Below are 25,997 nucleotides of genomic sequence, written 5' to 3' on the forward strand. Positions count from 1 at the left end.
AAATGGCGCAGGTCAATTCCTGTTAACTTTAGCAAATATCAATCAGCACTTTGCCAAAAATAATAAAAAATCCTTTCCGATAAGCTGTGCATGCTTCCATTTCAGTTTTAAAGCCTTTCTGCAGACTCTGTCCTGGAATACACTGCTAAGATAATGTCTAAAGTAGCCATCAGAAGAAAATTTATCTTGATTCCTTTCATGACTTCAAGGAAGAAACTACAATGGACACGTGACTCATTCACATTAATTCACTTAAAAAAAAAACAAACCAAGCCTTAAGTATTATTTATATAATTAGACCACACCAGTCACCCAGGCATTTTGGGGGGTAAAAATTATATTTTATTATACTATAATTAAAATTATATTGTATTACTTTTAACAAAAGTAACGAAAGGCAACACAAGAATCATAAAAGAAATCAAGAAACTTTTGATTTTTTAAATAACAATTACGTAAGTCATCAAGGTAGCGTAACTAAACCAAATTAAGGACTATTTTTTAAAAAGTAAGTAAAACTATTGGGGGGCAATGTACAGATCCTTAAAGCAATGTTAAAATGATGTATAGAGAAAATGTGACTTAAAATTTTTACCATTAAGAACATAAGATGAGTGACTTGCATTTTGTAGAGAGCTATACAATTAAAAAAAACCAACCAAAAACCCAAAATATAGATCTGAGTACAATTGCGAATCCCATCCTCACTCAAGTTCTTGGAATTTCAGTCATAAATTTTAATTAGAATATGATTTCACCCACAGGAAATCAGTATTATCAAATCCACTTATTTTAAAGGACAATTTTCACAATTAAACGTATATTAGTTAATTTGCATGCGATTTAAGTATGCATATCCAAGCATATCCAATATGTCACAAATATATTTAAATTAGTGTCTCATGAGTGTTGGCCATATTGTGCCATCAGTGAAGTTTTTGCATATCATGAGGGATCTCTCTGTAAAGACTCATGGTACACTGCACTCATTTTACCACATTTTGCATGCAGTTTATTTGAAATACATCTGAAACTAAAATACATTGACTTCCAAGACCAAGATTACACAACTAACATTATCCAAAAAAAATAACACATCTGTAATTCATATTGCAACAATAGGGGCTGCTGTCTTAAACTGCTCACCACCATCCACACTGCTAAAAATCCTAAAATTACCTCTTCCCTCGTTCAAAGGAAGAAGGGTCACATTTGTCATGTTTTAGAATGTGCCAAAATTTACCCCAGAGGCAATACCTAAACATTGCTTAAGTCAGCATTTTTTCTTTTAGATCTGCTTTTAAATACACACGATACAATAGCAAGCCCTGAATGAACACTATTAAATACTTTATTGGTTTCTCTGGTTCAGAAGGCCTTATTCCATACATCAGGTATTAATTAGAGAATCAGTAATGCTTAACACAGGATGCACTGATTATTATCCAAGTATTTATTTTTATATCTGTCCTTATCCAAAAATACAAAATGGGTCAAAAGTTATTTCAGCTGGAAACACAAATTTACTTTAAGTTATCATTGACATAAACTGGAGTGGAATCAAGCCCTGAAGCACAATAGCACTTTTTTTTTTTAAATCTGTCTTGCTCACACATCTTCATGGAGAAAAACAACATGCTAAACCAACAGACATTAAAAAAAAATAATCTAGCCAAACTATGTATTTTACAATTACTAAACCTATGAATTGGTAAGAGAAGAAAACAGAAACAGATGACAGTGGTACATAAAATATATTTACTTCTAAAACAGCATTAGATTTGTCTTCCCTTTTTAAGCCTGCAAACACTATTTTTTTCTTCTAGGACTATTATTTGACACTATTTCAAATAATGTGATAGATTTATCAGAAATCCTACTTAATTAAAAAGCAGAGTTATTAATTTTTATTATTTTAAACAAAAATGGACTTTGGAATCAAGATTTCAAATGAATTATTACTTGCTTCATAGTCCCTGGGGCCCCATTCTTTTTCCCCTCCACGAAGAATAAGCTTTTCCCCTCTACAACTATCAAACTGTGAGTTCGATTTGCCCAGATACAGACAGCTTCTCTGAAAAAGGAGAATTTTTGTAAAAAATAATAATAATGAAGCAGCCCTATGGAAAGTCCGCTTCAGTTTTCTTACCCCCCAAGAGCTCAGAAAAACAGATGTACTATAGAGAATGACAAAAGATATATTCAACTAGTTATTTTACCCAAAAAAATAACAATTTGTTTCATCCAATACAAATTGAAGAAAAGAAGATAATATGAGCAACAAATGCCTGAGAACTGAAATACCTGCATAAGACAAACATTTCATGTCAAATTTGACTTCCATTTTTAAAAAGAGTTTCTCATTTTCACTAACTTACATCTACCAATTGAGCAATTATGCCATATGTGGGTGTACCTTACAGTCGTTTTCTTAACATCTGCATTCTGTGTTAAATTCTAACTGTACAAGATGTCTGATATTTTTTCTTTATCTTGAACCTTCAAAGTGGTAGCTTTACCAGAGGCAAAACCACACACCAGAGAATATGAGTCATATAATAAAGAAACGACTCTTCCCCTTCTCCCTCTTCCACCCTGAAGCTATAATAACCTAAAGACACTCTATTGTAAATGGCTTCTTTGGTAATATTGATAGCATGAACAACTCATAATCATTTAGCCAATGAAGGAAGATTTCTATAGTCCTTACTGTATCCATAACAAATTGTTTTTGATATATACTGATTTTATATATATATATAATTCTAAGTCCAATTCGAAATTATTCAACTGCAAAAATATTTTTTAATAATATTCATTACGTCTGTGCAGTTGCTTTCATGTCATGCATAAAACATCAACCATACTACACACATTTCTATAAATAATAGTGTTAAAAGATAAAAATAATCAAATGTAAGATGTCTATGCAAGTTAATCCAAATGGTATCTCTAAATTGAGTACAAAAGTGTAACCTCCATACAGAAATCCCTACAGTTTTCATACGGTTCCATATCAAAAGATGGCTCACACTCACAAACAACTAAACCATTGCTAAGGCCACCTACAATAAACAGATAAGGAAGCAAACTACCTTACTCAACCACTGCTTATGTGAGTTTCCACTCTGAAGTGCAGTTAAGTATGGAAAATGCTACTGGGACCGCTCCATCCTTTTAAATCCTTTTCTGCAGGTAAACTGTAACTCCTTAGACTGACATCCTGCATTTAATTCCATGCAGGAAAACAGCTTTCAACAGAGTCTTATTTGAAGTGTCAATATGTCTAATTATACCAGAAATTTTAAAGAGAAGAACTAAATACAGAAACAGCATTTACAAACATCAGCAAATAAATCAGTAACAACAAAACCAAGCAACACTAAAACAGGTTGAACCACCACAGTCCTGTAAGAAAGTTAACCCAGCGGTAATGCTGGCTTGAGCTCTTCTCATGACCATCTTCCAAAAAGTCAAACAACAACAACAACAAAAAAAGCCAGCAACATTTTGGCAAATGAAAGTGAATTGATGTGTTCCCCCTCAAAGCAGAACAAAGCAGTGGTTTCTAGTCTTACCTGTGTATAGTCAAAGTCAGAAAGAGGAGCTATACTCTTGATGTAGTCCATTCGAAATTGGTTTTCTGGGTTGGCCAATGGAACTGGTGGTATTAAAGTGCTCATAGCTGAAACTATAGTCTAGAATTGGATAAAACAAAAACAAATACATTAATCTGGATAAATCTAAGATGCTGGATCAATAGAAGATAATCCAATCTGATCAGCAAAATGGGATTTCTCTCTGCACAATCTTAGAGAGCACAATCCTTATCATTTCCAGCACACCCAAGCATTGAAGAACAGTATAAAGTATGTTCTTACCACAATCGCATCTTTAACATTTTTCCGAATATCCAGTATTTTCTGTTTCTTTTCTCTGCATTAAAACAGAAATATTAACACTTTGATTTTTTGCTTCCAAAGCAGCTCAGTCAGTTGCATTTATTTTTTTCCACTGATCGCTTGTTTATCTGCTCCTCAGTCATTACAACATACTAACTGAAAACAATAGCAAGACAAATATGTCTTACCACTCATCCCTTTTCTCACACGGTGTGAAGAGCAATCCACATTCATCTCTATTTTGTTTTTTGTTTTTTTTAATCAATGATAGCCACATCTGCAAAGCCTCCCCTGATGAAACTAGAAGTCATCCTTTCATTCCTACAGCATGCTGCAGATATGCTCGAAATCAACAACATATAGGTGAAAGTCAGCAGGTATCTAAAATTAACGCTATAGATTAATAATGATTTCCGGGAAAGAGTTCTTGAGAGAGAAGATGATATAGCCTCAGAAATCAGGAGGATTTCTAACAAACGTGCAGGATTAGTTTCAGTTTTACACTCAGCCCAGTACCGGAAAAACAGCAGCCGCTGTCATCCTGAATGTGACTTGACATGTATTTTTGTATCACGGACAGATGCAATATTTAGTTATTTGCTTCTATGTAAAAAGTAGTCGCCATGTTGTTGCTACACAGGGGCCTGTCAAGCGCTGCAGTAGCAACAGTGTGAAATACAGTAAAGGGGCCAGAAGGAGAAAATGCAAATAGACAACAGCAGCAATTTCCTTATTCTCGCTCCCCTTTCTCCCCTCCCTCCCCCAAAACGCAGTGCCCGGCCACCAAAAGGCAGAGGATGCCAGGAGAAATTTCCTGAGCCTTAACCTGCTTCGAGCATGCAACGCAAAAAGCAGCCACGACGCCAGAGCGATCCTTACTCTGAATTAAATCCGTTGACATGCAGGATCCTCATCTGTTTCACAATAGTGCTTTTCCCTGACTCACCAGCCCCTGGAAGAGAAGGGAGGGAAGGGAGAACATTAGGAGACGAGGCTCGGGATGGCCTTTTCATTATGCTTATGGTTATTTTTATTTTTTCGGCCGCGGGAGCATCTCCCACCTCCGGCTGCGTTTCCCCGCGGTCGCATCCGCGCGGCTCGCCCCGAGCCCGCTCCGCGGTGGCCCCGCGGTGGCTCCGGCCCCGACCCTGACCCCGGTCCCGATCCGGGCTGGGTTTGGGGCTGCCTCTGGGGTTGGGGTGGCAGCACCCCGCTTCTCCACGGCCCCCGTCCTGGGGGGGTGGTGGTGGGGGTGGAGGGGGCTCGCTCGGCCGCCCCCCCCTCCCTGCCCCCGTCCCCGCCGCCTTACCCAGCAGGAGCAAGCGGTGCGTCGCTTTGTAAGCCAGCCGCTCCTTCTGCAACTGCTTCTCTATTTTTTTGTTGGCTTCTCGCTGCGCTTTCTCATCGATACGCTGGTCCTCCGTTTTGCTGTTGCCCAAACACCCCATAGCCGCTGCCGGGGAGGGATGTCAAAGCGCTGGCTTTGCGCAGCGGGTTATTTACAGGGGGAAGGGGAGGGGGGGGGGGGGGGGGGGGGGGGGGAGAGGGAGGGAGGCGTCGAAGACCAGGCTCTAAAATCCCGATATCCCTGCGGCGGTTTCTCTTCGCTTCTTGCCCCCGGCTCGCTCCGATAAAATGGTCTCTGGTCGCCCTCTGATCAAAACAGAGTTTGTTTGTTTCCCTCCCCGGAGGAGATGCGGGGAGCAGCCGCCGGAGGTGGCCGTGCCCGAGCAGGGAGGGGGCGGGGGGCAGCGATCCGTCGGCGGACGGCTAACATGCAACGGCGGAGAGGCAGCGCAGGGCTCCTCCTGGAAACCAGCCTGGTGCCGCTCTCCTCGCTCCCTCCCCACCGCGCACACAATCCCTATATTTCTCTCCGAAGGGCTATTTTTGTCTCTCCAACTCAGCACTGCCTCTCTCTGCCAGACCAGGAAACGGGCAGGCTGCAACCCCTGCGCGCAGGGCGGGCAGAGCACGCGAGGTGCCAGCCGGACCCCGACACCTGGGGGGGGACCCGGACGGGGCCAACGCCGCCGCCGCCCGCCGCCCGCCGCCGGGGGAGCCCCGAGCCCCGAGCCCCCCGCCCGCCGCCGCCCCCCGGCCCCGGGGCCGCGGCCCTCGCCCGCCCTCCCTGCTGCCGCGAAAACCTGGCGCTGGCATCCGCTGGACGCAGCCTTTCGGCCCTCCTCCTCCTCCTCCTCTTCTTCCTCCTCCTCGGGAGGGAGCCCGGCCCGGCCGCCCCCCCGCTGCCCCCGGCGGGATCCGGCGTGGTCCTGCCCCGGGCCGCAGGTGGGGGCCGCCCCGAGGCCTTCGGGGCCCGCGGGCGTGGAGCCCACGCACCCGTGGAGACGGAGGGAGGGCGCGGCCCCCCCCTCCTCCAGCTGTCACAGGGCAGGTTTTGGGGTGCCCCCCCCTTGAATATTCCCAACCCCCTCAGCTGAACGGGAAGGCCAAGCTGTCCCAACAGCACGCAGTGCTGCTTAGTCCAAACACGGTAACATACACGCTCCCACCACCCATCTCTGAAGACTACCGTACATTCGTCGCTTCGTCTACCTCCATTTTAGGTCTGGAGACGAAACACCAAACCGGACAAAATTATAGGTATCCCTACTTGATTCACATCTCTCCCACCTTGCACGCTGGCATCTCGGCACAAGAGCATGGCTTCGGCCTCTTCCTAAATTTCCTAAATTACATGTTCCCATTCACCGAGCCGCAAAGTCACCAAAGGATGGACACACAACCTCTGACACCTCAACAACGTTTTCACCCTTTACTTCCAAATATTACTATCTCTCCAGACTTCTGAAACACGATTAGTAAAAAAATATTTTGATAGCTACATACGTGTGAAACCCTGGTTGACTAAAATCAAAGATTTGCCCTCAGCTTCGATGAAACGAAGCATCCTTTTTATCTAAGCACTCTGAGATGACCGTGTCCAAAAGAGCCTAGATGTTACAGACTGGAGGACTGAGGTTGATTAATTGCTCTCACTCAGGCAGGAAGTGCTGGATCTGAGCTCAAGGAAGAGGAACTGGTGCTGCCTGCCGTGGAAGCGTGCCGTGGGGAGGTGAAATGGGCAGGATCCAGAAGACAAGCGGGTACTGCTCTACCTGTGGTTGCAGCTTTCAGGAGAGACACTACGGGATTCAAGTGCCAGGCATGTGTTTTGGTGGCACTGTTTGATCTAGATCGTGGAAGCCGTTTTATTTTCCTCCTTATACAGGCAGTGTGTGTATGAGGAGAAAAGTAGAGGTACAAATTCACAGGATCTACCAGGCCGAAATACACATTTTTTTTAGCATCAATCCATTTTTTAGGACAGAATGCTTTTTTCCTATTTTTTGTCTGGAGAGTGCAAAAACTTCCTCTGACACAGGTGGGCTTAGAAGCCAAATTCAGGACGACTGCTGGTTTTTGAGGCTGTCAGGCATGGGGTACAGGATGAACAGCTCTGGTGAAGAGCAGTCACACTTGCTCTGGGCTCCAAGCTGAACGGGCTTTGCTAGAAATTATGTGCTGGATGTTCATTGCTCTTTACCATAAGAAGCCAGAAGCTGGGATGCACAAGACGTGTGTACTTATTCATCTCCTATTAAAATACTTCAGTTCGGGACCTATGTCCCAAATCTGGCTAGTGTTGGTTAACCGCAGGAGCTAAATCTGCCTTGTTTTTTTGCACTCCCCTCCTCAGCGGTTTTGTTCCTGCATGTACTAACATGGGGATTTTGGGTGCAGGTTTGTTCCCAGCTTCGATGAGGCTCAGTGCCAATAAATATGACTTGACAGGATCCTGGAATATCCTGCTTTTACCTTTCTCCAAAAGAGGGAAAGTGTTTCTCGTTTCCTCTCTCCCCCTTGCATACCCCATGACCCCTCTGGGTTTCTTCCTCCTGAGAAAAGATCACACAGTTCAAGACTGACACGTGCAAGTGACCTGTGCCCAGAAAGAACTTTTGGCTTTAATTATATTCCCAATCCCCCTTTCCCCCTTCCCAAATGCTCCTTATCCCAGCACATTCAAAACTACAAAATCCTGGAAATAATAGTGCACACAGGAGCAGCTTTCACCATCTTTGGACACAGCATTTTTTTTTTTTTTCCAGAGGGAAATCACAGTTACCCCATGCATATGAGTCTCTTCTGCACACAGACAAACCCAGACTGTGAGCCTGCTATTCAGACATATTTGTATCCAGACACAATCCAACCCACCTCTATAAATGGTTTCAGAAACGCTGCTTTACCAAACAAGCTTCTGGTACAAATCACATGTGAATAAAACCAAAATCCTGGGCAAGGAAAAGGAGATTCTCCTTGCTCTTCCCGGTCAGCCAACATGGCAGCCTCCTTAAATTCCTAGTCCTCTTGAAAATGAGATACTTCCATTGCTCCTGCCCCATCAGATCAGCCAATATACATATACGTACATATACTTCTATGTACACATATAAATATATAAACATAAATACACACTGAATGCATGTGCAAAAATCAGATTCGGCTTCTCCTGCTTCATGCTTGAACGTGGCGGTGTCCCCCTGTGACAGCAGGCAGTAAAACGTGAGCCCTCCTGGAGGGAAACCAGAGCCACCTTCACATCCCGCTCTCCTTTGCAAGTTGCCACCGCGGGTCGCGCTGCTGGTGAGCCTCAGGCTGAATGCCGGGGAGCCCAAGCCACGTGCGCGGAGGCTGTGTCTGTGTGCTCGACTGGAAGGAAACCGACAAACCAGCCGAGGCTGATCAGGGCAGCTGCCACAGCCAGCTGCCACAAAGTCACAGAGTTGTTTCTCTTGCCCATTCTGTTTGGACTGAAGTGTCCGTGAAGGGGGACAGAAACTCAGTGAGAATCAATAAGGAGCTCCTGCACATATGGCTCCAGAGACCCTGTTGCTCCTTGCTCCTCTTATCCACAGCAGGACTGATGCAGAGGTTTTTCTTGAAAACATTATGTGGAGGTGGAGAAGGTTTTTCTACAGAAACCCTGCAGACCCTTTGCAGACCATCTTGCCTTTACAGCGCCCCTCCTTCGGCTTTGGAGGTGTTTCTCGAAGACAAAGCAAATGGAGAAATGGATGTAAATAAAAGCTTATGGGGACGAAAGCAATGGGAGAACAGACTCTTCCTGCTTGTCACTCTTCCTGCCTCAGCTTTCACAGGCCTCTCTGAACTCTCACTCTCACTGTCCTCCAGTATGCACTAGGTGGGTAACACTGTGGTGATCTGCTTCTCCTCATTGACTTTTCTTTTTCATGCTTTGCACTGCACATCAGGATATGCAACTCACTAGTACTCACGTATTTTACTGTACCTCATCCTCAAACCACGGTCCGAAAAGAGAAAAATAAACTGCTATTTGCATAGGTATTCAAGAAAAATAACTCTTTCTCTCTGGTAATAAATTCTTGGTAAGTTTGTCTCCCTGCAGATGTCAAATATTAACACAAAAGTACACACTCTCTGGAATGCTACATTTGGATTTTTTAAGATACATGAACCAGGAACCAGAAAAATTATGACTCTGACTGTATGAAAAATACTGACTATGGATCTAGTAAGTACACAGCACGTCCTACACAGAGACGCGAAAGTCATGCTACAAAACCTAACCTTTATCCTGGCGTTTTAATAAACTGTCACCTCAGAAAAGTCCTTAAAAGAATTTGGAGAGGAGCTCTTCAGGAGAGATGCTAGAGGGGGGGAGATCTGCCTGTCAACAACCACTGCGGGCCTGAGTCCGAACCGACCTCACACCCACGGATTAAGGACAAACTCTGATGCAGTAAAGGGTCAGCCTCGGGAAGGAGCAGTTCCTCAGCTCCCTGACCCAGTTTTGGTGTCCCCATTCCCATGCCATGCTCCTTCACTTGGCAATGTCACCAGATAACTGGCCTGGCCAAGCTGCTGACCCCTCTGCTGCTCCTCTCCCCCAGCACCCAGCCCCTGTCTCTACGAGATGCTGAGGAGCACAGGTGAGCAGTCGAAGGAAGAAAGCAGGTGAAGTGGCGTGGTGGGAGACTATGGAGTAAAACTGATAGGGTTTGAAGATGAAGAAGAGTTTTCCTGAGAAAAACTGCAGGCAGCAGCCCACAGAAATGAGGACAGTAGCCTTTTGCCCCAAGAGAGCAGTTGTGAAGGGGAGGATTAGCTCCAAGAAGCGCGCTAGTAGGCCAGATGCTCCATGGAAGCCTGCACAGAAATGTATCAGGTGAAAAGCAACTTTGCAGTATGACCACGTTAAAGGAAGAGGACAAACCTCTGTCCAAGCTAGTTACTCCTTGTCCATATCCCGCAAGGAAACAGAGGGAAAGGGAAATTTCTGGTGTGGGCATCCCAGTCAGCTCAGAGTTCGCATTCAGACACTTACTGGTAAGATAATGCATGTGTTTATTAATTGGCTTTTTAGACCAGAAATCCCTTTCTGTGAAGTCAGACCCACACGGCAGCACTGCATGCACTTCCATCTGTCGGTACTGGAGGCAGAAGTTGCTGACTGAGACTAACCGAAATCCAGCAAGGGCCTAATAACGTGTACTAGACTCAGTAACCTTGTGTGGTTTAAATATGCTTACATATTACGATCAAATAATACTGTTAAACTGTGCGACACAGAAGCTTTTGCAAAGGCAAAAGGACAAGCTCTCATTTAATGAATTTGTGAGCCTCTGTTATGGGATATATTACATGGTTAGCAGAACTGGAGACACTTTTATGAAAGTATCCGCAGTTATGGGAAGTTTCACTTGATCTGGCACTTCTCTCCCCCCGCCCCAACCCATTCCTAAACTGAATAAACCAAGTAATACATTCACATTTTAGTTCTAATCAAATTTTCAGGGGTATCCTCAAGATTAAACAGATTTAAAGAAAGCCAAGCAAAATATGCTAATACCACCCTAATCTAGAAGGTAATTCATAAACAATTATAAGGAAATATGCTAGGATTATAACTGGAGTTGCTGCCTGAAAAAAACAGAGGGGAAAATCTATATGGGAGACAGCTTGGATTCTCTGCCACATGCTGACCAACACCTTGCACAGCTGTAGCAATGAAGCTGAGTTATTTATCTTCAGTTTATAAAGGATTTTGTGTATGATATCAAATTTTGCATGTAATAGTAAATGCTCAGGTCAGCTATAATGACCTCCCTATTTGTTTAGCAGTGAAAAACCGGTGAAAAAATACCTCTTTAGACACTCAATATGTGCAATATGCGCCTTAACCTCACCTTTAACTCACATGCGTCAGCAAAACCCTTACAGTCACAGCATGCCTGACACCACTCCTATTTATCAGACCACATTCTGCTAAGCTAGGTTGTTTCTACATTTACCACAAACATATCTGATCTGTGTGCTTGTATCACCTCCTGTCCTGACACAGAGGTACACTTTAGTTTTTTGATTTTTAGCTCTTCTGCTTGAGAAATTAAGTTTTAGCTATCGCAGCGTATGGCTGATTTTCAAAAAAAGAACGTCTCTACATAGTTTCTACATACTGAAACCTATTCAAAATGATGCTGTAAGTCTTCTGAATGCCTGCTGTAATAGTCAGCGGTGTCCCTCAACTGAAAATTTTTACAAATAAACATGATCCTCTCATACACCTACATTTACATGAATCAAGGAATTCTGCAACTATTTTTTTTGTGAATGCACATTAATGCAATTACAAGACTCAGAAGTACTGGTAAATTCATAGCAAGTAAGTCCATTTCCTAACCCTATTCAAGGATCCCAACATGTTGCTACACAGAAGTCATTGGTAAAAAATGGCTTCAGGAAATAACGTTAGCAAGATGTGTGAAGCCTCATACCCTGATCTGTGTCAATAACATCTATTTCAGAAGTATAGCTTGTGCTTGACTGCATGAGTCTGAACTAGTAAACCCAGATGAAACACCACACTCACTGAGTAAAAACACGACATTTTTCTCCTTATCCATCCATCTTTTCTTACCCTATACATCTGCTTGTAACACAGACTTGTTGAGTCATGCTCTGCCTAGACTTCTGTGGTATAGATCTTAGGTTTGTTATAGGTATTTCTGTGGTATATGTGTGTAAAGCAGACGATCTCTTGGATTAAAGAGCTATCACGTTTGCTTGCAATTGAAGAGACGTGACTTGTTGACCCAAGCGGTCCTTTCCAAAACCAGGTTTGTGTTGCAATTCAAATTCCGTGCTTTCAAGACACAGATTTTTTTATTTCTCTGGACAGCTGAAATAGTAGATATGAAGACTAAGCAGACAGACTACTTATATAGATTCTGTAAGTATACCTGTGCAGGAGAGGAGAAAAACAATTATAAATATAGTGTGACTATTTCCTGGGAAATAGGTCTACTTACTTTGTTCTTCTGTTCTTTCATTCACTTGTTCTATTCCCTACTAGTCCCTAAATTACTAAGGTATACTGAAGGAACCCTTATAGAATGAGTTAATGAAAGTCAAACACATATAATTTTACTGATCTATTTTACTAAAAAGCAAAAGCTTTTTTCAGCATGCACTGCGCTGTTTGTGTAACATCAGTTAGAGTCTTTGGAGCAAATATTAGTTTATTTGTTTATTATCTAAAGATAAAGAGAATGGATGAAATCTTACAGGAAGTACATCAGGATCATTTTATTTGGAATGAAAGGTGACAAAAAATATTGGTATGTACATGAAGAAGAAGGGGAAAAGTCTAAAGAACTTGCAGCCATTTTGGAATAAGTCACTTAAAAATAATAAATAAGTTACTGAAGAATCTGTATTTTTCACATACTTTGGGAAATGAAGTTTGTTTTTAAATTAAAAATGCATAACGTAAGAAAACTTCCTAAAATATGGCAACATTTTCTCTGGGTTTAAAGATTCAGATAGATCAACAGTGGTATCATATTTCCATACCAATATGCATAATCTCAGATAGTTTTGTTTGTTTTTCATTTGTTTTTATTAGAATCATTCTAGCTTGGTGCCTTGCAACCTCCTTGAAATTTTAAATCTTTGCTGATGTCCACATAATGTAGTGCAATGCTATGCTGAACTGTCACAGAAGTGTCTAAGGCTAGCAATAGTACAAATGCAGAAGTAATGTGGTCTAGTCCAGATATCTCACCTCATGCAGCTGTTCAGAAACCACACTATACAATTTAAAACTTCAAGAGGGTTTTTAAAAGTTTAGAGCTGCTTGAAGTTTTTAACAACTTAGAACAACACTCCCCTAGACTTAATTTTCATACACAATATGCAAATACCTTCCAAGCCTGAAGCACTTAAAGGCATTTAAACCTACCTATATGCAAGTTCTTCCTGCTCAGAGCCAACTATAGCAACCTGTCACCTGCATCACTAAATACAATGGCAAGATGTGCTTCCATTTCTTTGCAGCCTGTTCTTCATAATAGGCAACTCTTTAGGAACTGCATTTCTGATCCTGATGCAACAGCACAAAAGCTATTGTAGTAAGAAATGGCTTAACCTGTCAGCAACACTGTCAGCACAATTACCAACACTAATAAAGATATGATCACAATCTGCTAATAAAGGATCATTAGATAACATTATGACTATTGTGTTCTTTTAGATAGCTCTTTTACATGGACACTAATTGAGAACACTTGATTTAAATAAAAATAACCACTATAAATTTCCATTTACAAATCCGTTCTTAACCTTTAGACAGCTTAGGATGCTGCCTGCTCATGTAGGGAAAACCAGCTATTAATAGGTTAGCCCTGCAAAACATTTACCAGAAATACAAACCAGTGTAATGCTCTGTGTACAAAGAAGACAGCTTGGAAGAATGCACTTCAGGATGCTCTGTCTGAACATGTAAATGACTTACACTGAGCTGGGTTAAAACTTCTCTGTGTCATGCAAATTCTTGTGGTCCATACCACAACTTATAGAGTGTTTGGTAATGGACATCTGTGTGATCAGAAAGATTCAAGAATTAGATCTGTAAAATACACAGGCTCCCCAGGGCAGTGGTCACGGCACCGAGCCTGACAGAGTTCAAGAAGCATTTGGACAATGCTCTCAGACATAGGGTCTGATTTTTGGGTGGTCCTGTGTGGAGCCAGGAGTTGGACTCGATGGTCCTTGTGGTTCCCTTCCAACTCAGGATATTCTGTGATTCTATGAAAGTGAAACAAACAAACAAACAAAAAAGTCGGCCCAGTAAATATCATATAAGGTATTCGTCATACAGAGAAAGGCATTAACATTATATTCATAGGAATTCATGGGAAACATGATTAACTGAGATCACGTCCATTCAGGAGATAAGACGGCATGCTGGCACAGGCACAGACAAGAACTATGAAGACGGTAAGGAAGGACAGCCTCAGCGAAGAGATGAGGAGGAGTGGGATCGATCAGACCCGTGCTCCCTGTGGGTGCCTGCAATGACAACGCTATGTGTCCAGTGGGCTGGGGCTTGCCTGCAAGGGCAGCTGTGGGCAATGCTTTATCCAGAACCACAGGTTGGGGCCCTGTTTTCTGCTCGTGGAAATCTTTCCAGAGAAGAGAGCTTTCCCTTTAACTAGAGAAAACTCTTGAATACAATAAAACCCAAACTGCTTCATCTAATTTAATAACTCTTGTCTTGAGATGTAGAGAGACAGGAAAAAACAGCGTTTCAAGCCCTCAGAAGAGCATGGTTCTGGAAGAGGTGCCTGCAGAAAGCAAAACCCCCAGCCCCGTCCATGTCACACCCCTGTCGGGGGAAGACGGGCCCGGTGAAGGAGAGGCCCCTCTCCTCGCCACCTGCCTCACCACCACGACCTGGAAGCCCTGTCCTGCTGAGTGGAAGGAGGCCGCATGTGGCAGGCGTCCACACACCTTCCCGAACTTGTTCCTTCTATTGTGTCAACGAACAATAGCCTCGGCGCTAATCTGTGAATCTCCTCAGGCTTGCTTCATGCCTTTACCATACCGCTTCCCTAGCCTGATTTACCTTTTCTATTATTTACAGCTTTCTAAGCCGTCCGATTATCTCTCTGCATGTCCTGCGAGATGGTAAGTAAAAAGGAGAAAAAATATCACTCAGTCAAGTGCCTAAACTTCCAAGTTTAACTCTGTTACTTTCTGTATATTGTCTCCAGGATTTTATGTAGTTTACAGTGTGAGCTGGTGGTTGTCTTCTATAAACTGTACAGAGCTCACAGCCAAAGATTAACAGAAAAAATAAAAAAGTGATGCTGTGGCAAAATACTTTCAACAGTGCCAAATTCTGTGCTTCTCTTCTTGTAGACTGCACGTAATTTCTATTGCCTATGGAAAGCTGTACTAGTGTCAGCATACAGTTTACATTACCTAACGTTGGAGTTTATATTTACGGCTTTTTGTTGCCATGAGCTTATCAAATGTGTAGTAATCTTGCTTCTCTCTACGTTTTTTGAAATATACTGAATGGATAGGTTGCACTTCAAAAATTCAAAATATTGACACACATACGTATACATACCTATTAAGTAAGGAACTTTATTTTTTGGTTTTTGAATGATACTATCCAATTTTAAGAATTAGATCTTAGAATTATTTGAAGATTTAGATCAACATTAGAAAACTATTGTTCTTTTTGTTTGTTATCAAAACCATTACGGCATTATGACAAAGTCGTTCTTTACACTGATCAATACTTTGGATTACTTGTAAGTTAAGCAAATCCATGCTGTATTATGTATATGTAGTAATAGCAAAATAATGTATTTTTTTCTACAGTTTGTTCTATTTCAAATGGGCGCTACGGTGTTTTCATTCATTCATGCATTTTTTACTTTGCAAGTGAAAACCCTGACATCAGATTTAAATACTAAGCCCATGCTTGGAAGCTGCTTACTTGAACATTTTGGGGGGTAATATATTACCAATATGAAGAGCATCATCCGATATGGGCCACATAGAAAAGATGCTATAATCATGCATAGTATGGATCCAACATTATGTCCAGTATGGGTTAAAACCATAGACATTATGCAAAACTCTATCATCAAGACCGATTTTAACCAACTGCAGTGAAAAGGGCTGACTCTTTTAATGCAGCTCATCTGGCTAAACGCTGATTTCTACAGCTGAGTTTTGTACCAGATGTCAAGTTAATATATCAAATGTAGGGTGCAATGTATCTCGGTAATGCAGATGTTTAAAATCTAAGAATTATGAAAATTATTATATTATTATCTAATAAATTTCTCCCCTGAAATGCATATTTCTCTTCTCTTCTCCTCTTCTCATAGACTATAAATGATTCAAAGTGAGTTCATCTAGAGATATAATAGTGATCAGAAATCACTGTGAAATGGAAATAAAGGTTACTAGCAGGAAATACAGTTGAGCAACTGCATTGCATGGCAGCAAGCCAAAACTACTGTATTCTTAGCGATGTGTTAATAACTTGGAAAGTAAAGACGCAGAGTTGGTGACCAGTGAGTTACACCATAAGAAAGGCTGCTGCACTTAATTTAGCACCTGATCAATCATTTTTAGTGGCATTTATGAATCCACTTCTTTCATAAGTAAAGTGCACGTTAATACATCTTAATGCTTTTCCTCACTTAAAAAGGACCAACAGTTCTTTCAATATGGTGCTGTTCAACACGCTAATTGATACCTGCTGAATCTATCGACTCCATCAGTTGATATGCTGTCCACTGAGCTGAGGCAGTAAGAAATGCTGTAAGAGCAAACAATAAAAATATTTTACTAATTATTTTTCAAAATAATTTCTTCCTTCCAGATTCTACCACAACTACGGGTTTGTACAATTTGAATAAAATGCCTCGTGAGCACTCATTCCAATACATATGAAAATTAGCGTTTACCTATCAGTGCACTCAGGTACTCCTTAATTTCCCTAAAGATAAAAATGAAAAGCAAGCAGCAGATAACAACTTCCTCCTCCCTGTAGAATGACGTAAATAAAAATCTAAGCTAACAGGTATGTTGTCAGCTTATTATTGACAACACATGCACACCAAAATTTTCTGTCTTTTGATACAAATTTACCTCAAATGGCTCTGTTTCCTGTAATTCTAGGATTATTCTTTCTTTCTGTCAATCCCTTCACCTCCTCCTCATCCCAAAAGAAAACCTCACCAATAATAAACCTTTAGTCTGTCTGTGTGCCTGTCCCATGTGTGAGTGAATGTTTCTCCGCCCTGTTGGTGGCATAAATTGTATGAGAGTTCAGAAATAATGACCTTGTGAGTTCTAAATTAAGAAATTAAAAGCTGAAATCAGAGCCTTCTTTAAAGAACTGAACCTTTAATCAAAATGAGACGAAGTATATGTCCATGCTAAACTATTTTAGATAAACATCAGCTTGAAACTTAAAAAAGAACATTGCAGAATGCTGTAAGTAAGTTACAATGGACAACATCAAAGTAACTGAAAAGTGCTAACATGAGTATCTGAAATTTTGGAAAACAGACAATTAAAATATTTGTTGATGATCATTGTATACACTCATTAATGGCTAAGGATTTTTGTCAGTTTTCATTCTAAAATAAGGATAGGGCCATTAAACATAGTCTAAAATCATGCTAATCAGTTGCTCAGAACAGATCAGGAAACAGCAGTCACTTGATGGGACATTCACGTTTGTGTGTCCTTCACATCTACAGAAGGACATTTTCACATAAAGCTTTTCATAGTATCCTTTCTAAAAATATATTCAAGAGCTTCAAAGAACTTCTTAAAAAACAAACCCCAAACTGAATTAAGTTTTGAGAAACTTTTCATTGGTGGCATTGTGTCCAGAAGTCACATGCTAAAATTGTTCAACAAAATGGATTGACAAACACAGAAAGTCCTTCATTTTTCACAGCTTTCCAGCACCAGTTAAGCCAAATTTATTATGAGAAGTCGGCAGAACCCCGGAACAATCTCATTCTGATATTGTATTAGAAATATTTGTCAATTCATTCACAGTCCACAATATCTCCTCTGATCTCTGGCACTAATTCAAGCCAGAGACTTGAACTACATGTTTTTCTCCTACACCACTTCTAGATAAATCACATTCATCTTGATGGAAACAAAGTTTTAATTCTCTTTGAGTAATCACTCCATACCATCATTTGTTTTTTTCTAGCACAGATTTCTTAACTGACTGTGCATGGTATACTTGCCATTTTCAATTTCTGGGAATGCTTATTTTGCTTTCTCCATGTCTGAATTAATTTTCTTATTCCAAGGGCCAAACTCCCATTTTCCAGCTCTACCCCCATGTGGTTTTGTATTTCTGTTACTGTTATTTTCCCAGCTATTTTTTTGAGGTCTTCACTGTGGATCCCAACTTCCATAACTTCTGTATTAAAAGAGTTGTCTGCATACTGACCACTTACAGAGCAGACATACATGTTCCCAAAAATCCTGCAAGGAAGAAGACAGGTATACCTTCATAGAGTACGCAGATCTATGAAAACACATAAGGAACAGCTTTCAAACCTGAAACTAACAGGTTACGTTCCAAGCATCCGTTAATATGTTCAAGTTTTTGCAATCCACTTGCAAATACCAGGAGTTTTGGCATGCAGCTTCCGTGTGCAAGACAGACCTCGCTCTTTGATACTCCCTTTCTGGGGAGAAGAGGGTGGCACAAAAAGAAGGATCTGTAGTTTCTACATAAAAATGCCACAGAACCTAGAATCAGGCTACTCAAAGTCGGCAGAAATTCAGCAAGACTGGCTGTGCTGTGAAATGACAGCCCAGTGATGAGGTTATCTGCAACAGAAGCTGCATCCTTGCTTCTGTTTTAATCCTTAGCTTCTGACAGACCAGACAGCCCAAATATGAATTACTGCAGGCATGACAGAGCTGAAAAAACGGCCGAGGTTTGCATCGAATGTGAAAAATCTGCAGCAAAGAGTACGCAGTACAACAGCCCCCAAATTTCACAGAGCCACTGACGGGTGGTCACACACCTTTCCACAGCAGCCCAGGGAAAGTGCTGGTCACACCAGGGATTGCTTCATTTCAGTCAACAGCTAGGCAAGGTCAAGCAGCTGGAGCAAACTGAATACATCCTGGTCTACAATTGCTCCATAGCACCACTGAAATTTTTATTTAGATGGCTATCTTTAGAATAGGAAGTGAGTGCATTAAGCAATACTACCTCCCTTTTCTTTCTGTGCCCTGATCTCCCCTACTCAATTTCCACGTCTAATTGTCAGAACTAATCTATCATTTTATGAAAGATTACATTCACTAATTCTTATACACTCCTTCTCTGATAAACCTCTCTCCCTCTTTTTTCTTTGAAAAACCTCTGCTCTTATTTCCACACTTTTTACTTTCTTACTTGGGGCCTCTTCAAACCTGCCATCCACAGCGACAATCGATGCCAGCAGCATCGTTTTTTCAGGAAATCATGTAGATGATTTTACAGAGTCGTATAAGAGCTTGTAACCATTATAAAAGAACAATATAAACCTTAAAAAAACCCTCCCTCCCGATTTTCATGCTTATGAGATAGAGCTGTCAGTAGCAGTCTGTTTTCCTTCGTGACACAAATGATACATGTTTCAGAAGATTGCACTGAATCTGTAATTACCTAGAGACAGGAGCTAACCCTTGAGACTCTCCTTCCTGATTTATGGGGCATAAAAATCACTCAGTCGAAAGAGGCAGTATGTAAAACTTCTGTTTCCTGAAAAAGTTACTTTCGGAGATCAGTATATGAAATCCTAGACAGTGACTCCATTTCTCAGAATACCTCTTAAGTGGTAGACAAGCTTTGGAATGATCTTTAATAAAAGAAAAACAGATCTCATGCCCTCAAATATACATTTCAAGAAGAACTTGATTAGAAAGTTCTTGTTTAGAAACAACCTGGAACACTCTGAACAGAAACCAATGTATATCGGCAAGCCTGTTGTCATTAGATGGAGTATGTTGTTAGCTATCTCCTCAACAACCACCGTTCCTGAAAAATCAGATGTGAAAACAAGGAAAAAAAGCAAACGTACTGGATGCTGGATTTTTTTTTCTTAAACACAAATACATAACAATTTAAAAATACTTTCCCTATCTTTCAATACCTTATCCATATCTTAGAAGTACAGGCAATTATCATATGCAATAATAGTCAGTGCATTTCTGTTGGAGTACAGAAAGAATAACCTTTAACCCAAGGCTGAAGGCCGGGTGGCTAACCTGAGAGATAAATTTACATTACTGCTTTTTAAATACATTTTATGCCATATATTTAATTAAAAATTTTTAGATTCCAAGTCTGCAGCAGGGACATAAATTAAACATAATAAACGTGACTTATGGAGATGACCTCAGAGTTAGAGCATAGGAGGGACTTGGCTGTGGAACAAACAACTCCTGGAGCAGTTCCAGGACAACAAACTCCTTTTTTTTTTTTTTTTTTTTTTTTCAATTAGATGATCTAACAGACCCCGTGATGATCCAGCACAACAAACAAATTGTCTGAGGACATGCCAAATAGTAAAAAATAAACAGTAAAACATGATTTTTGGCTCTTAGTACCAGGAATTCACACTCATTAAAAGGGGGCTCTTCTGCAAATAAAATCCAGCACTATAATACAGAGTACTGGGTTCCACCCTTACTACTATAATAAGATCCTCTTGTTCTAAAAAACTGACAAAGTTTGTTGCAAGAAATTAATAAGTTTAATATAGGGTCTTCATCAAAGCGGTGACATGTTTAGCAAGCTTCCAAGTCAGGCACACTTCAGTGTTTAGGAAGAAGACAGTTTGAAATAAAAATCAAAACAAAAACAAACCCTAAACAAGATTGTCTAAGAAGTGATAGCTGTGTAAAAACAGCTCAAGTGTTTGATTTTCAGTTATGACAACACAGTACAGAAACCTGAAAAAAAAAGAAAAAGGTACACTCTCCCGGGCACAGAAACACGTAGACTTTAAAACAACAAAAATATCCAGCCCAGAAGTAAGCTAAAAGCTGAAATAAAGCCGTGATGTGTGTTATGCAGGAAAGAAACAACAGCAGTTTACCAGTGGGAAGAGCGTGCTGCCCAGGGTTTAGCTGGCTACTTGTCTCCCAGTGTGGCCCACTGCACAAGTCCTAGATTAGAAGTGCATTTTCCCCAACTCGTTTTCTCAGCTGAAAAGCTAATGAAGTCTCAACAAACAGACTTAAGTTCAAACATCATTAATTCTGCTATTAAGGTATATCACTGAGAGGTTCTCCCACTTATATAGTTATCAAGTGCTTGGCAACAAGGACATTTATAATTCATTTTTCTGAAGAAGGAAAGAAAGACCTGAATTTTATTGCAGATCACTAGCTGTGTAGTTCTTTACAGTTTCAAGCACCTGAACAGCAGCAAGAAGAAGACAAAAAGCCCCAAATAAGTACAGAACAGGCTGCTGCCGAAACGGCATCGGCAATTATGCTGTAGATCCATATAACAGAATGTATCAATCAACCTTTCTCAGCACTACTTCATATAAAAATTAACAAGGAGCTTCAGAATACGATGATACCAAGCACCTCTATCTTGATAATGAAGGCCTCAGTGAAGCCATAGTATATTAATACGAGTATGGCTGCTGAAGACATCATAAGACATCCTCGCCGAAGCTGTCCTTTACCTCTCCTCCCCTACCCAGGAGCAAGCAGCTGACTGGGGAGGACCTGTTCCAGTCCTCCTTATTGCCCCCTCCCTCCTTCCTCCATGGTGTCTCCACTGCCACGTGCACTATGGGTCCAAACCCGATGATCCCTTGGCCAGATGCTTGGCACACTTTGGTCACAGGAAAGCCAGCAGATACTCATGTTTCCTTCCAAAACCATGTACAGCATGAGGTGCAGGTGTCTGCATTTTGGCCACAGAAGACACGTGCCTGGCAGTTTGATGGGGCGGGATTATAACACACAAGACTTCCACAGGCACTTGAGAACGTGTACAAAAGCACACGTTACAAAACCTGGCACAAAAAAGACAGGGATCTCCTGGAAAAAGTCCAGCGGAGGACTACAAATATGATACAGGGCCTGGAGCATCTCCCCTATGAGGAATGGCTGAGAGACCAGGGTCTGTTCAGCCTTAAGAAAAGAAGACTGAGAGGGGATCTTATCAATGTTTACAAATACCTGAAGTGTGGGAGAGAAAGGGATATGGCCAACCTCTTTTCAGTGGTTTGTGGGGACAGGACAAGGGGTAATGGCCACAAGATGGAGCACAGGAAGTTCCGCACCAACATGCGAAAGAACTTCTTCACGGTGAGGGCGACGGAGCACTGGAACAGGCTGCCCAGGGAGGTTGTGGAGTCTCCTTCTCTGGAGATATTCAAGGCCCGTCTGCACGCCTACCTGGGCAGCCTGCTCTAGGGAACCTGCTTTGGCAGGGGGGTTGGACCCGATGATCTCTTGATGTCCCTTCCAACGCCTACAATTCTGTGATTCTGTGAATGTGTGGCCTGCTCCAGCTGGAAGATGGGCATCACCATGCACAGCAGTGTGGTTTCTGCAAAAGGCGTGATAGGGGTATTTGAATTGTAGATCACTTTTGGATTAAAAAAAAAAAAAAGGATCTAAAGTTGCACAGAACATTTCTGTTTCCTGTTTAATTTTTCCTCATTTCAAAGCCACTTTTTCAGTTATAGTAGTAAAGCCGAACACTGTGCAAAGAACTGGAGCCAAATCATTGCTCTAAGGTACCAATAAGCAATTAGGGCTGTCCATTGTGGGTTCTTAAAAGCAAAAAGACAGGTTTCCACAGCAGTTGCTCTCTAAGCTATCTGCCTAAATGAAAGGGAAAAAGAATAAACAATTCATTAATTTTGGGGTTTTAGCCACCAGGTTTAGTGCAAGGTGGATATAAAATGTGCTGTAAGGTTGAAGTGTGTAACGCTGTATGGTGTGCAGATGGTAACGTCCTCCTTGTAACTGATGATCTTGGAGCAATATTTACACATTCAAGTAATTTTCAAGCAGGCTTTCACTATGCAGGCAGGAGATTGCACTGTGAGGAAGAACTCAACAATCTCTACTTCAGAGACTACAAGACTTCGGAGCACCTGATGAAGCATAGTTAGTTAGTCGCAGTTGCAGTATGGTCATCTAGACAAAACAGTGACAGTGGCTAAAGTTCTGGTGTGAATAAGCAGAGGTATTTAACCTTAGGACAATGACTTCCATGAATGCAGACCTCCCCCCCCGTGATGTTTCAAATTGTGGAAAACAGCAGCTTGCTACCTAACCATACACTTATTGTAACACAACAGAACTGGTAAGTGGTCCCGTTATCCTTACCATGTCACCACTGCAGCCACATTCATCCACGCATCTCAAGGAAGGTGCTCCTCAACACCACCCTGCAGCTGTTTCTCCATTTCCAGTTCCTTCGGCTTTCCACATAAGTCCTCTGATCTCAGCACCAACCCATCCAACTCCCACAGATCCGTTTCCTGCCTAGTGTATGTCATCAAAACATTCCTACCCATCTTATTTTCTTAATCTCTGAAGAATACCTGACAACCATTGAGGTTGAGGGGGCAGAATTTTTCCTAGATACCTCATGATTTCATTAATATTTAATTTCAACATTCCTTTGATCCCCTCTCCCAAAATAGTCTCTACAAACAAGAATTCTTGAATCTCTAGTACTGACATCAAAGCAAGGATCCACATTTTCTTTCTAAATCTATGGATGCATACGTATTAAATTTAAAAATACTGACATTTTAAGAGGCATCTCTAATGTATTTACTGATTCTTGTTTCAGCTCTAGCTTGCACATTTCTCAAGAACACAGGTATGAAGGCAACTTTTAATACAACTATTTGTCTTTAAATACTCCAGCTAAATTTTAAATCCGAAAAAGCTTTGGTAGATAACAGAGGTGGATTAACGGAAATAACAGTGAGATGGTCAGAGGTTTGATGCAAAATGCTAACGAGAAGAGAGACTGAAAGAATATATACCTGGCCAGACCTCAGCACTGCATTAACTGGGGAAGAACTGCAACAACTGAGATGCTGAACAGGGAGAAGCATCACTGAGAAGACCACTGTGAGAGAGCACCTGAAATGCTATTTGCCACATACATCAAAGTTAAAATTGTTCAAATTGAGATCAGCATACACAAACAGGTCTGAGGTCAGTCCACTGCAAACCCAGAAACAACTGCAAAAAACAGTTCTTGTGAAGAGAGTTTTGAATGTGATCACAGGTATTTGAACTGCTTTTTGAAATTAAAAAAGTATATTATATATATATTTAAATATAAGTATACCACTATATGTCTCAAAAGCAAAAAATATATCTCTGTTTTCTGTTACTGTGCCAAAATTACAGACTCTCTGATGACATAAATGCAGAAGTCTTCAAGCTCATTCCCTTAGTTTGGTTCCTTTCCAAGTTTCTCAGCCTTTCCTTGAGCAGCCAAACATCTCCTTTGCCTCCTGACAGATCCATAAAGATCAAACTTTCTCGTAAATCCATTGTTAAAACAGAGAATCAGACAAAACATGACTATCATGAGAATACTCTGCCACTCTGTGACTATTTCACTTCCTCAGTTGACCCCCTGATAAAACTTATGGGAGGCCTTTTAGAGTAGAAGAAATCATCTGCTGATTATATTTGAGCCACTACTCCCTAAAAACATTCAAAGAACTCTAAAAGAGCAGTGAGACACTACCATTCTGCCAAAACGAATACTTAACTTCTTCCTGAGTAGCAGACTAGCTCATCCAATCAATCCATTTTGGGCTCTGTTTGTGTTTATGACAGCTTTTTTTCTTTTTTCTTTTTTTTTTTTTTCCTCCAATCTGTAAGATCTTAAGGTGGATTGCTTGACCAGAAAGAACAAAATTACAAATTCTAGCATACAAAGAGAAACTTCAGAGATTGTCCTGGATGAGAACCAAGAGTATTTTAACATACTTACCAGCCACCAACTCCCCCAAAATGAAGAACCACCTTTTCAGTATCTTTACAAAGCCAAATTTGTAATGTCATATGTAAGCAGATAACTCCCTTCTATTTAAAAAGGTACTTTTCCAATAGTTCAGAAAACAAAACAAAACATATGACTTTTTTGGACTGCTCCAAAGTCTGGCACATTCATCTGGGACTGGGGCAGAGGCAGGGAGAGGAATCTGTTAGCAGTAATGCTCCTAACTTGAGTATCTGTAATTAAATGCATATATAAGCCTGAGATACAGCTAACTTTCTCTTTCCCTCCACAATTTAACTCTTCAAAATGTTTTTTTTTTTTTTTTTTTTTTTTTTTCAGCAGGATTGAAGTGACAGATCAAATCATGGGCTCTGACTGTGAAAATGCTATTGGTCTCAACACTTTCCCCCTTATTCACAGTATTTGCACTCATGGTGTGTTTACAAAAGTTAAACAGAAAACAAGATTTAGAGTCCAAATGTTAGCCCAGGCACAAACTTTACACTCGTGAGACAGCACATTTATGAATGCTATATATCCAAATGAATTTCTAGCTCATCAGTTTTCACTTGAGCAGTGTACATGGAAGAGAAAGGCTAAGCACTGAATTTGAACTGTGCTCAGTTTACATAAAATGACTGGCAGAAATTTGAAAATTAGTGAGAAAAAATGCTCCAACAGGCATTTGTCAACCTTTTTTTTTATTTTGAAGAAATGTGTCAGACTTTAACAAAATTCGGAAGAATCAAACCACTTCTGAAAGGAAAACAAACTGCATACATCAACACATACTTGCAAGGCTGAGAAAAATAAAGAATGAAGAAAAGAGCTAATAAGAAAAGGGGATTGAAGCTGTGGTGAAAGACAGTGGGAATAAAAGGGTTATGAGCAGCAGCAGTAAAATATAGCTTGGCTCAGGCAAGGAAGGGAGAAGAGAGAAGATCCTGATCCAGATCCAGAGAATCCAGATGACAAAGAGAGTAATATAGGTATTTGACGGAAGAGGGAAATTAGTGGGACAAATCAGATTTATCAGCTCCATATTTCGTTCTGAATGTAGAATCTGAGTAACCCTTTCCTTTCAGTTTCTTTACGACCGTCTCCCTGCTCCCCAAATGTGAGCATCGCACTTTGTCACTGGTAAAACCAAGGAAGGGAGCAGGGGTGGTGGCTGCGGGGAAGGAGTATAACGGATT

General features: G+C 41.0%; 1 protein-coding gene across 3 annotated transcripts in view; it reads right to left on the reverse strand.

Annotated features, from left to right (window-relative positions):
• The window catches only part of GNAL (G protein subunit alpha L), a 197,064-nt gene that overhangs the window by 119,636 nt on the left and 51,431 nt on the right, over positions 1 to 25,997 (reverse strand). The window contains exons 1-4 of one of the 3 annotated variants that reach the window (XM_066991211.1): positions 5,212 to 5,960; positions 4,782 to 4,854; positions 3,882 to 3,936; positions 3,579 to 3,698 (exon numbers count right to left, since the gene is read on the reverse strand). In XM_066991211.1, coding sequence (XP_066847312.1) covers positions 3,579 to 3,698; positions 3,882 to 3,936; positions 4,782 to 4,854; positions 5,212 to 5,350 — 387 coding nt within the window. In that variant the 5' untranslated portion in view covers positions 5,351 to 5,960. Of the gene's footprint in view, positions 1 to 3,578; positions 3,699 to 3,881; positions 3,937 to 4,781; positions 4,855 to 5,211; positions 5,961 to 16,512; positions 16,576 to 25,997 lie in introns of those variants that run through there. The other 2 variants (XM_013179375.3, XM_066991210.1) reach the window with 2 other exon arrangements.

This window comes from Anser cygnoides, chromosome 2 (genome assembly GCF_040182565.1).
Source record: "Anser cygnoides isolate HZ-2024a breed goose chromosome 2, Taihu_goose_T2T_genome, whole genome shotgun sequence".
NCBI lineage: Eukaryota > Metazoa > Chordata > Aves > Anseriformes > Anatidae > Anser > Anser cygnoides.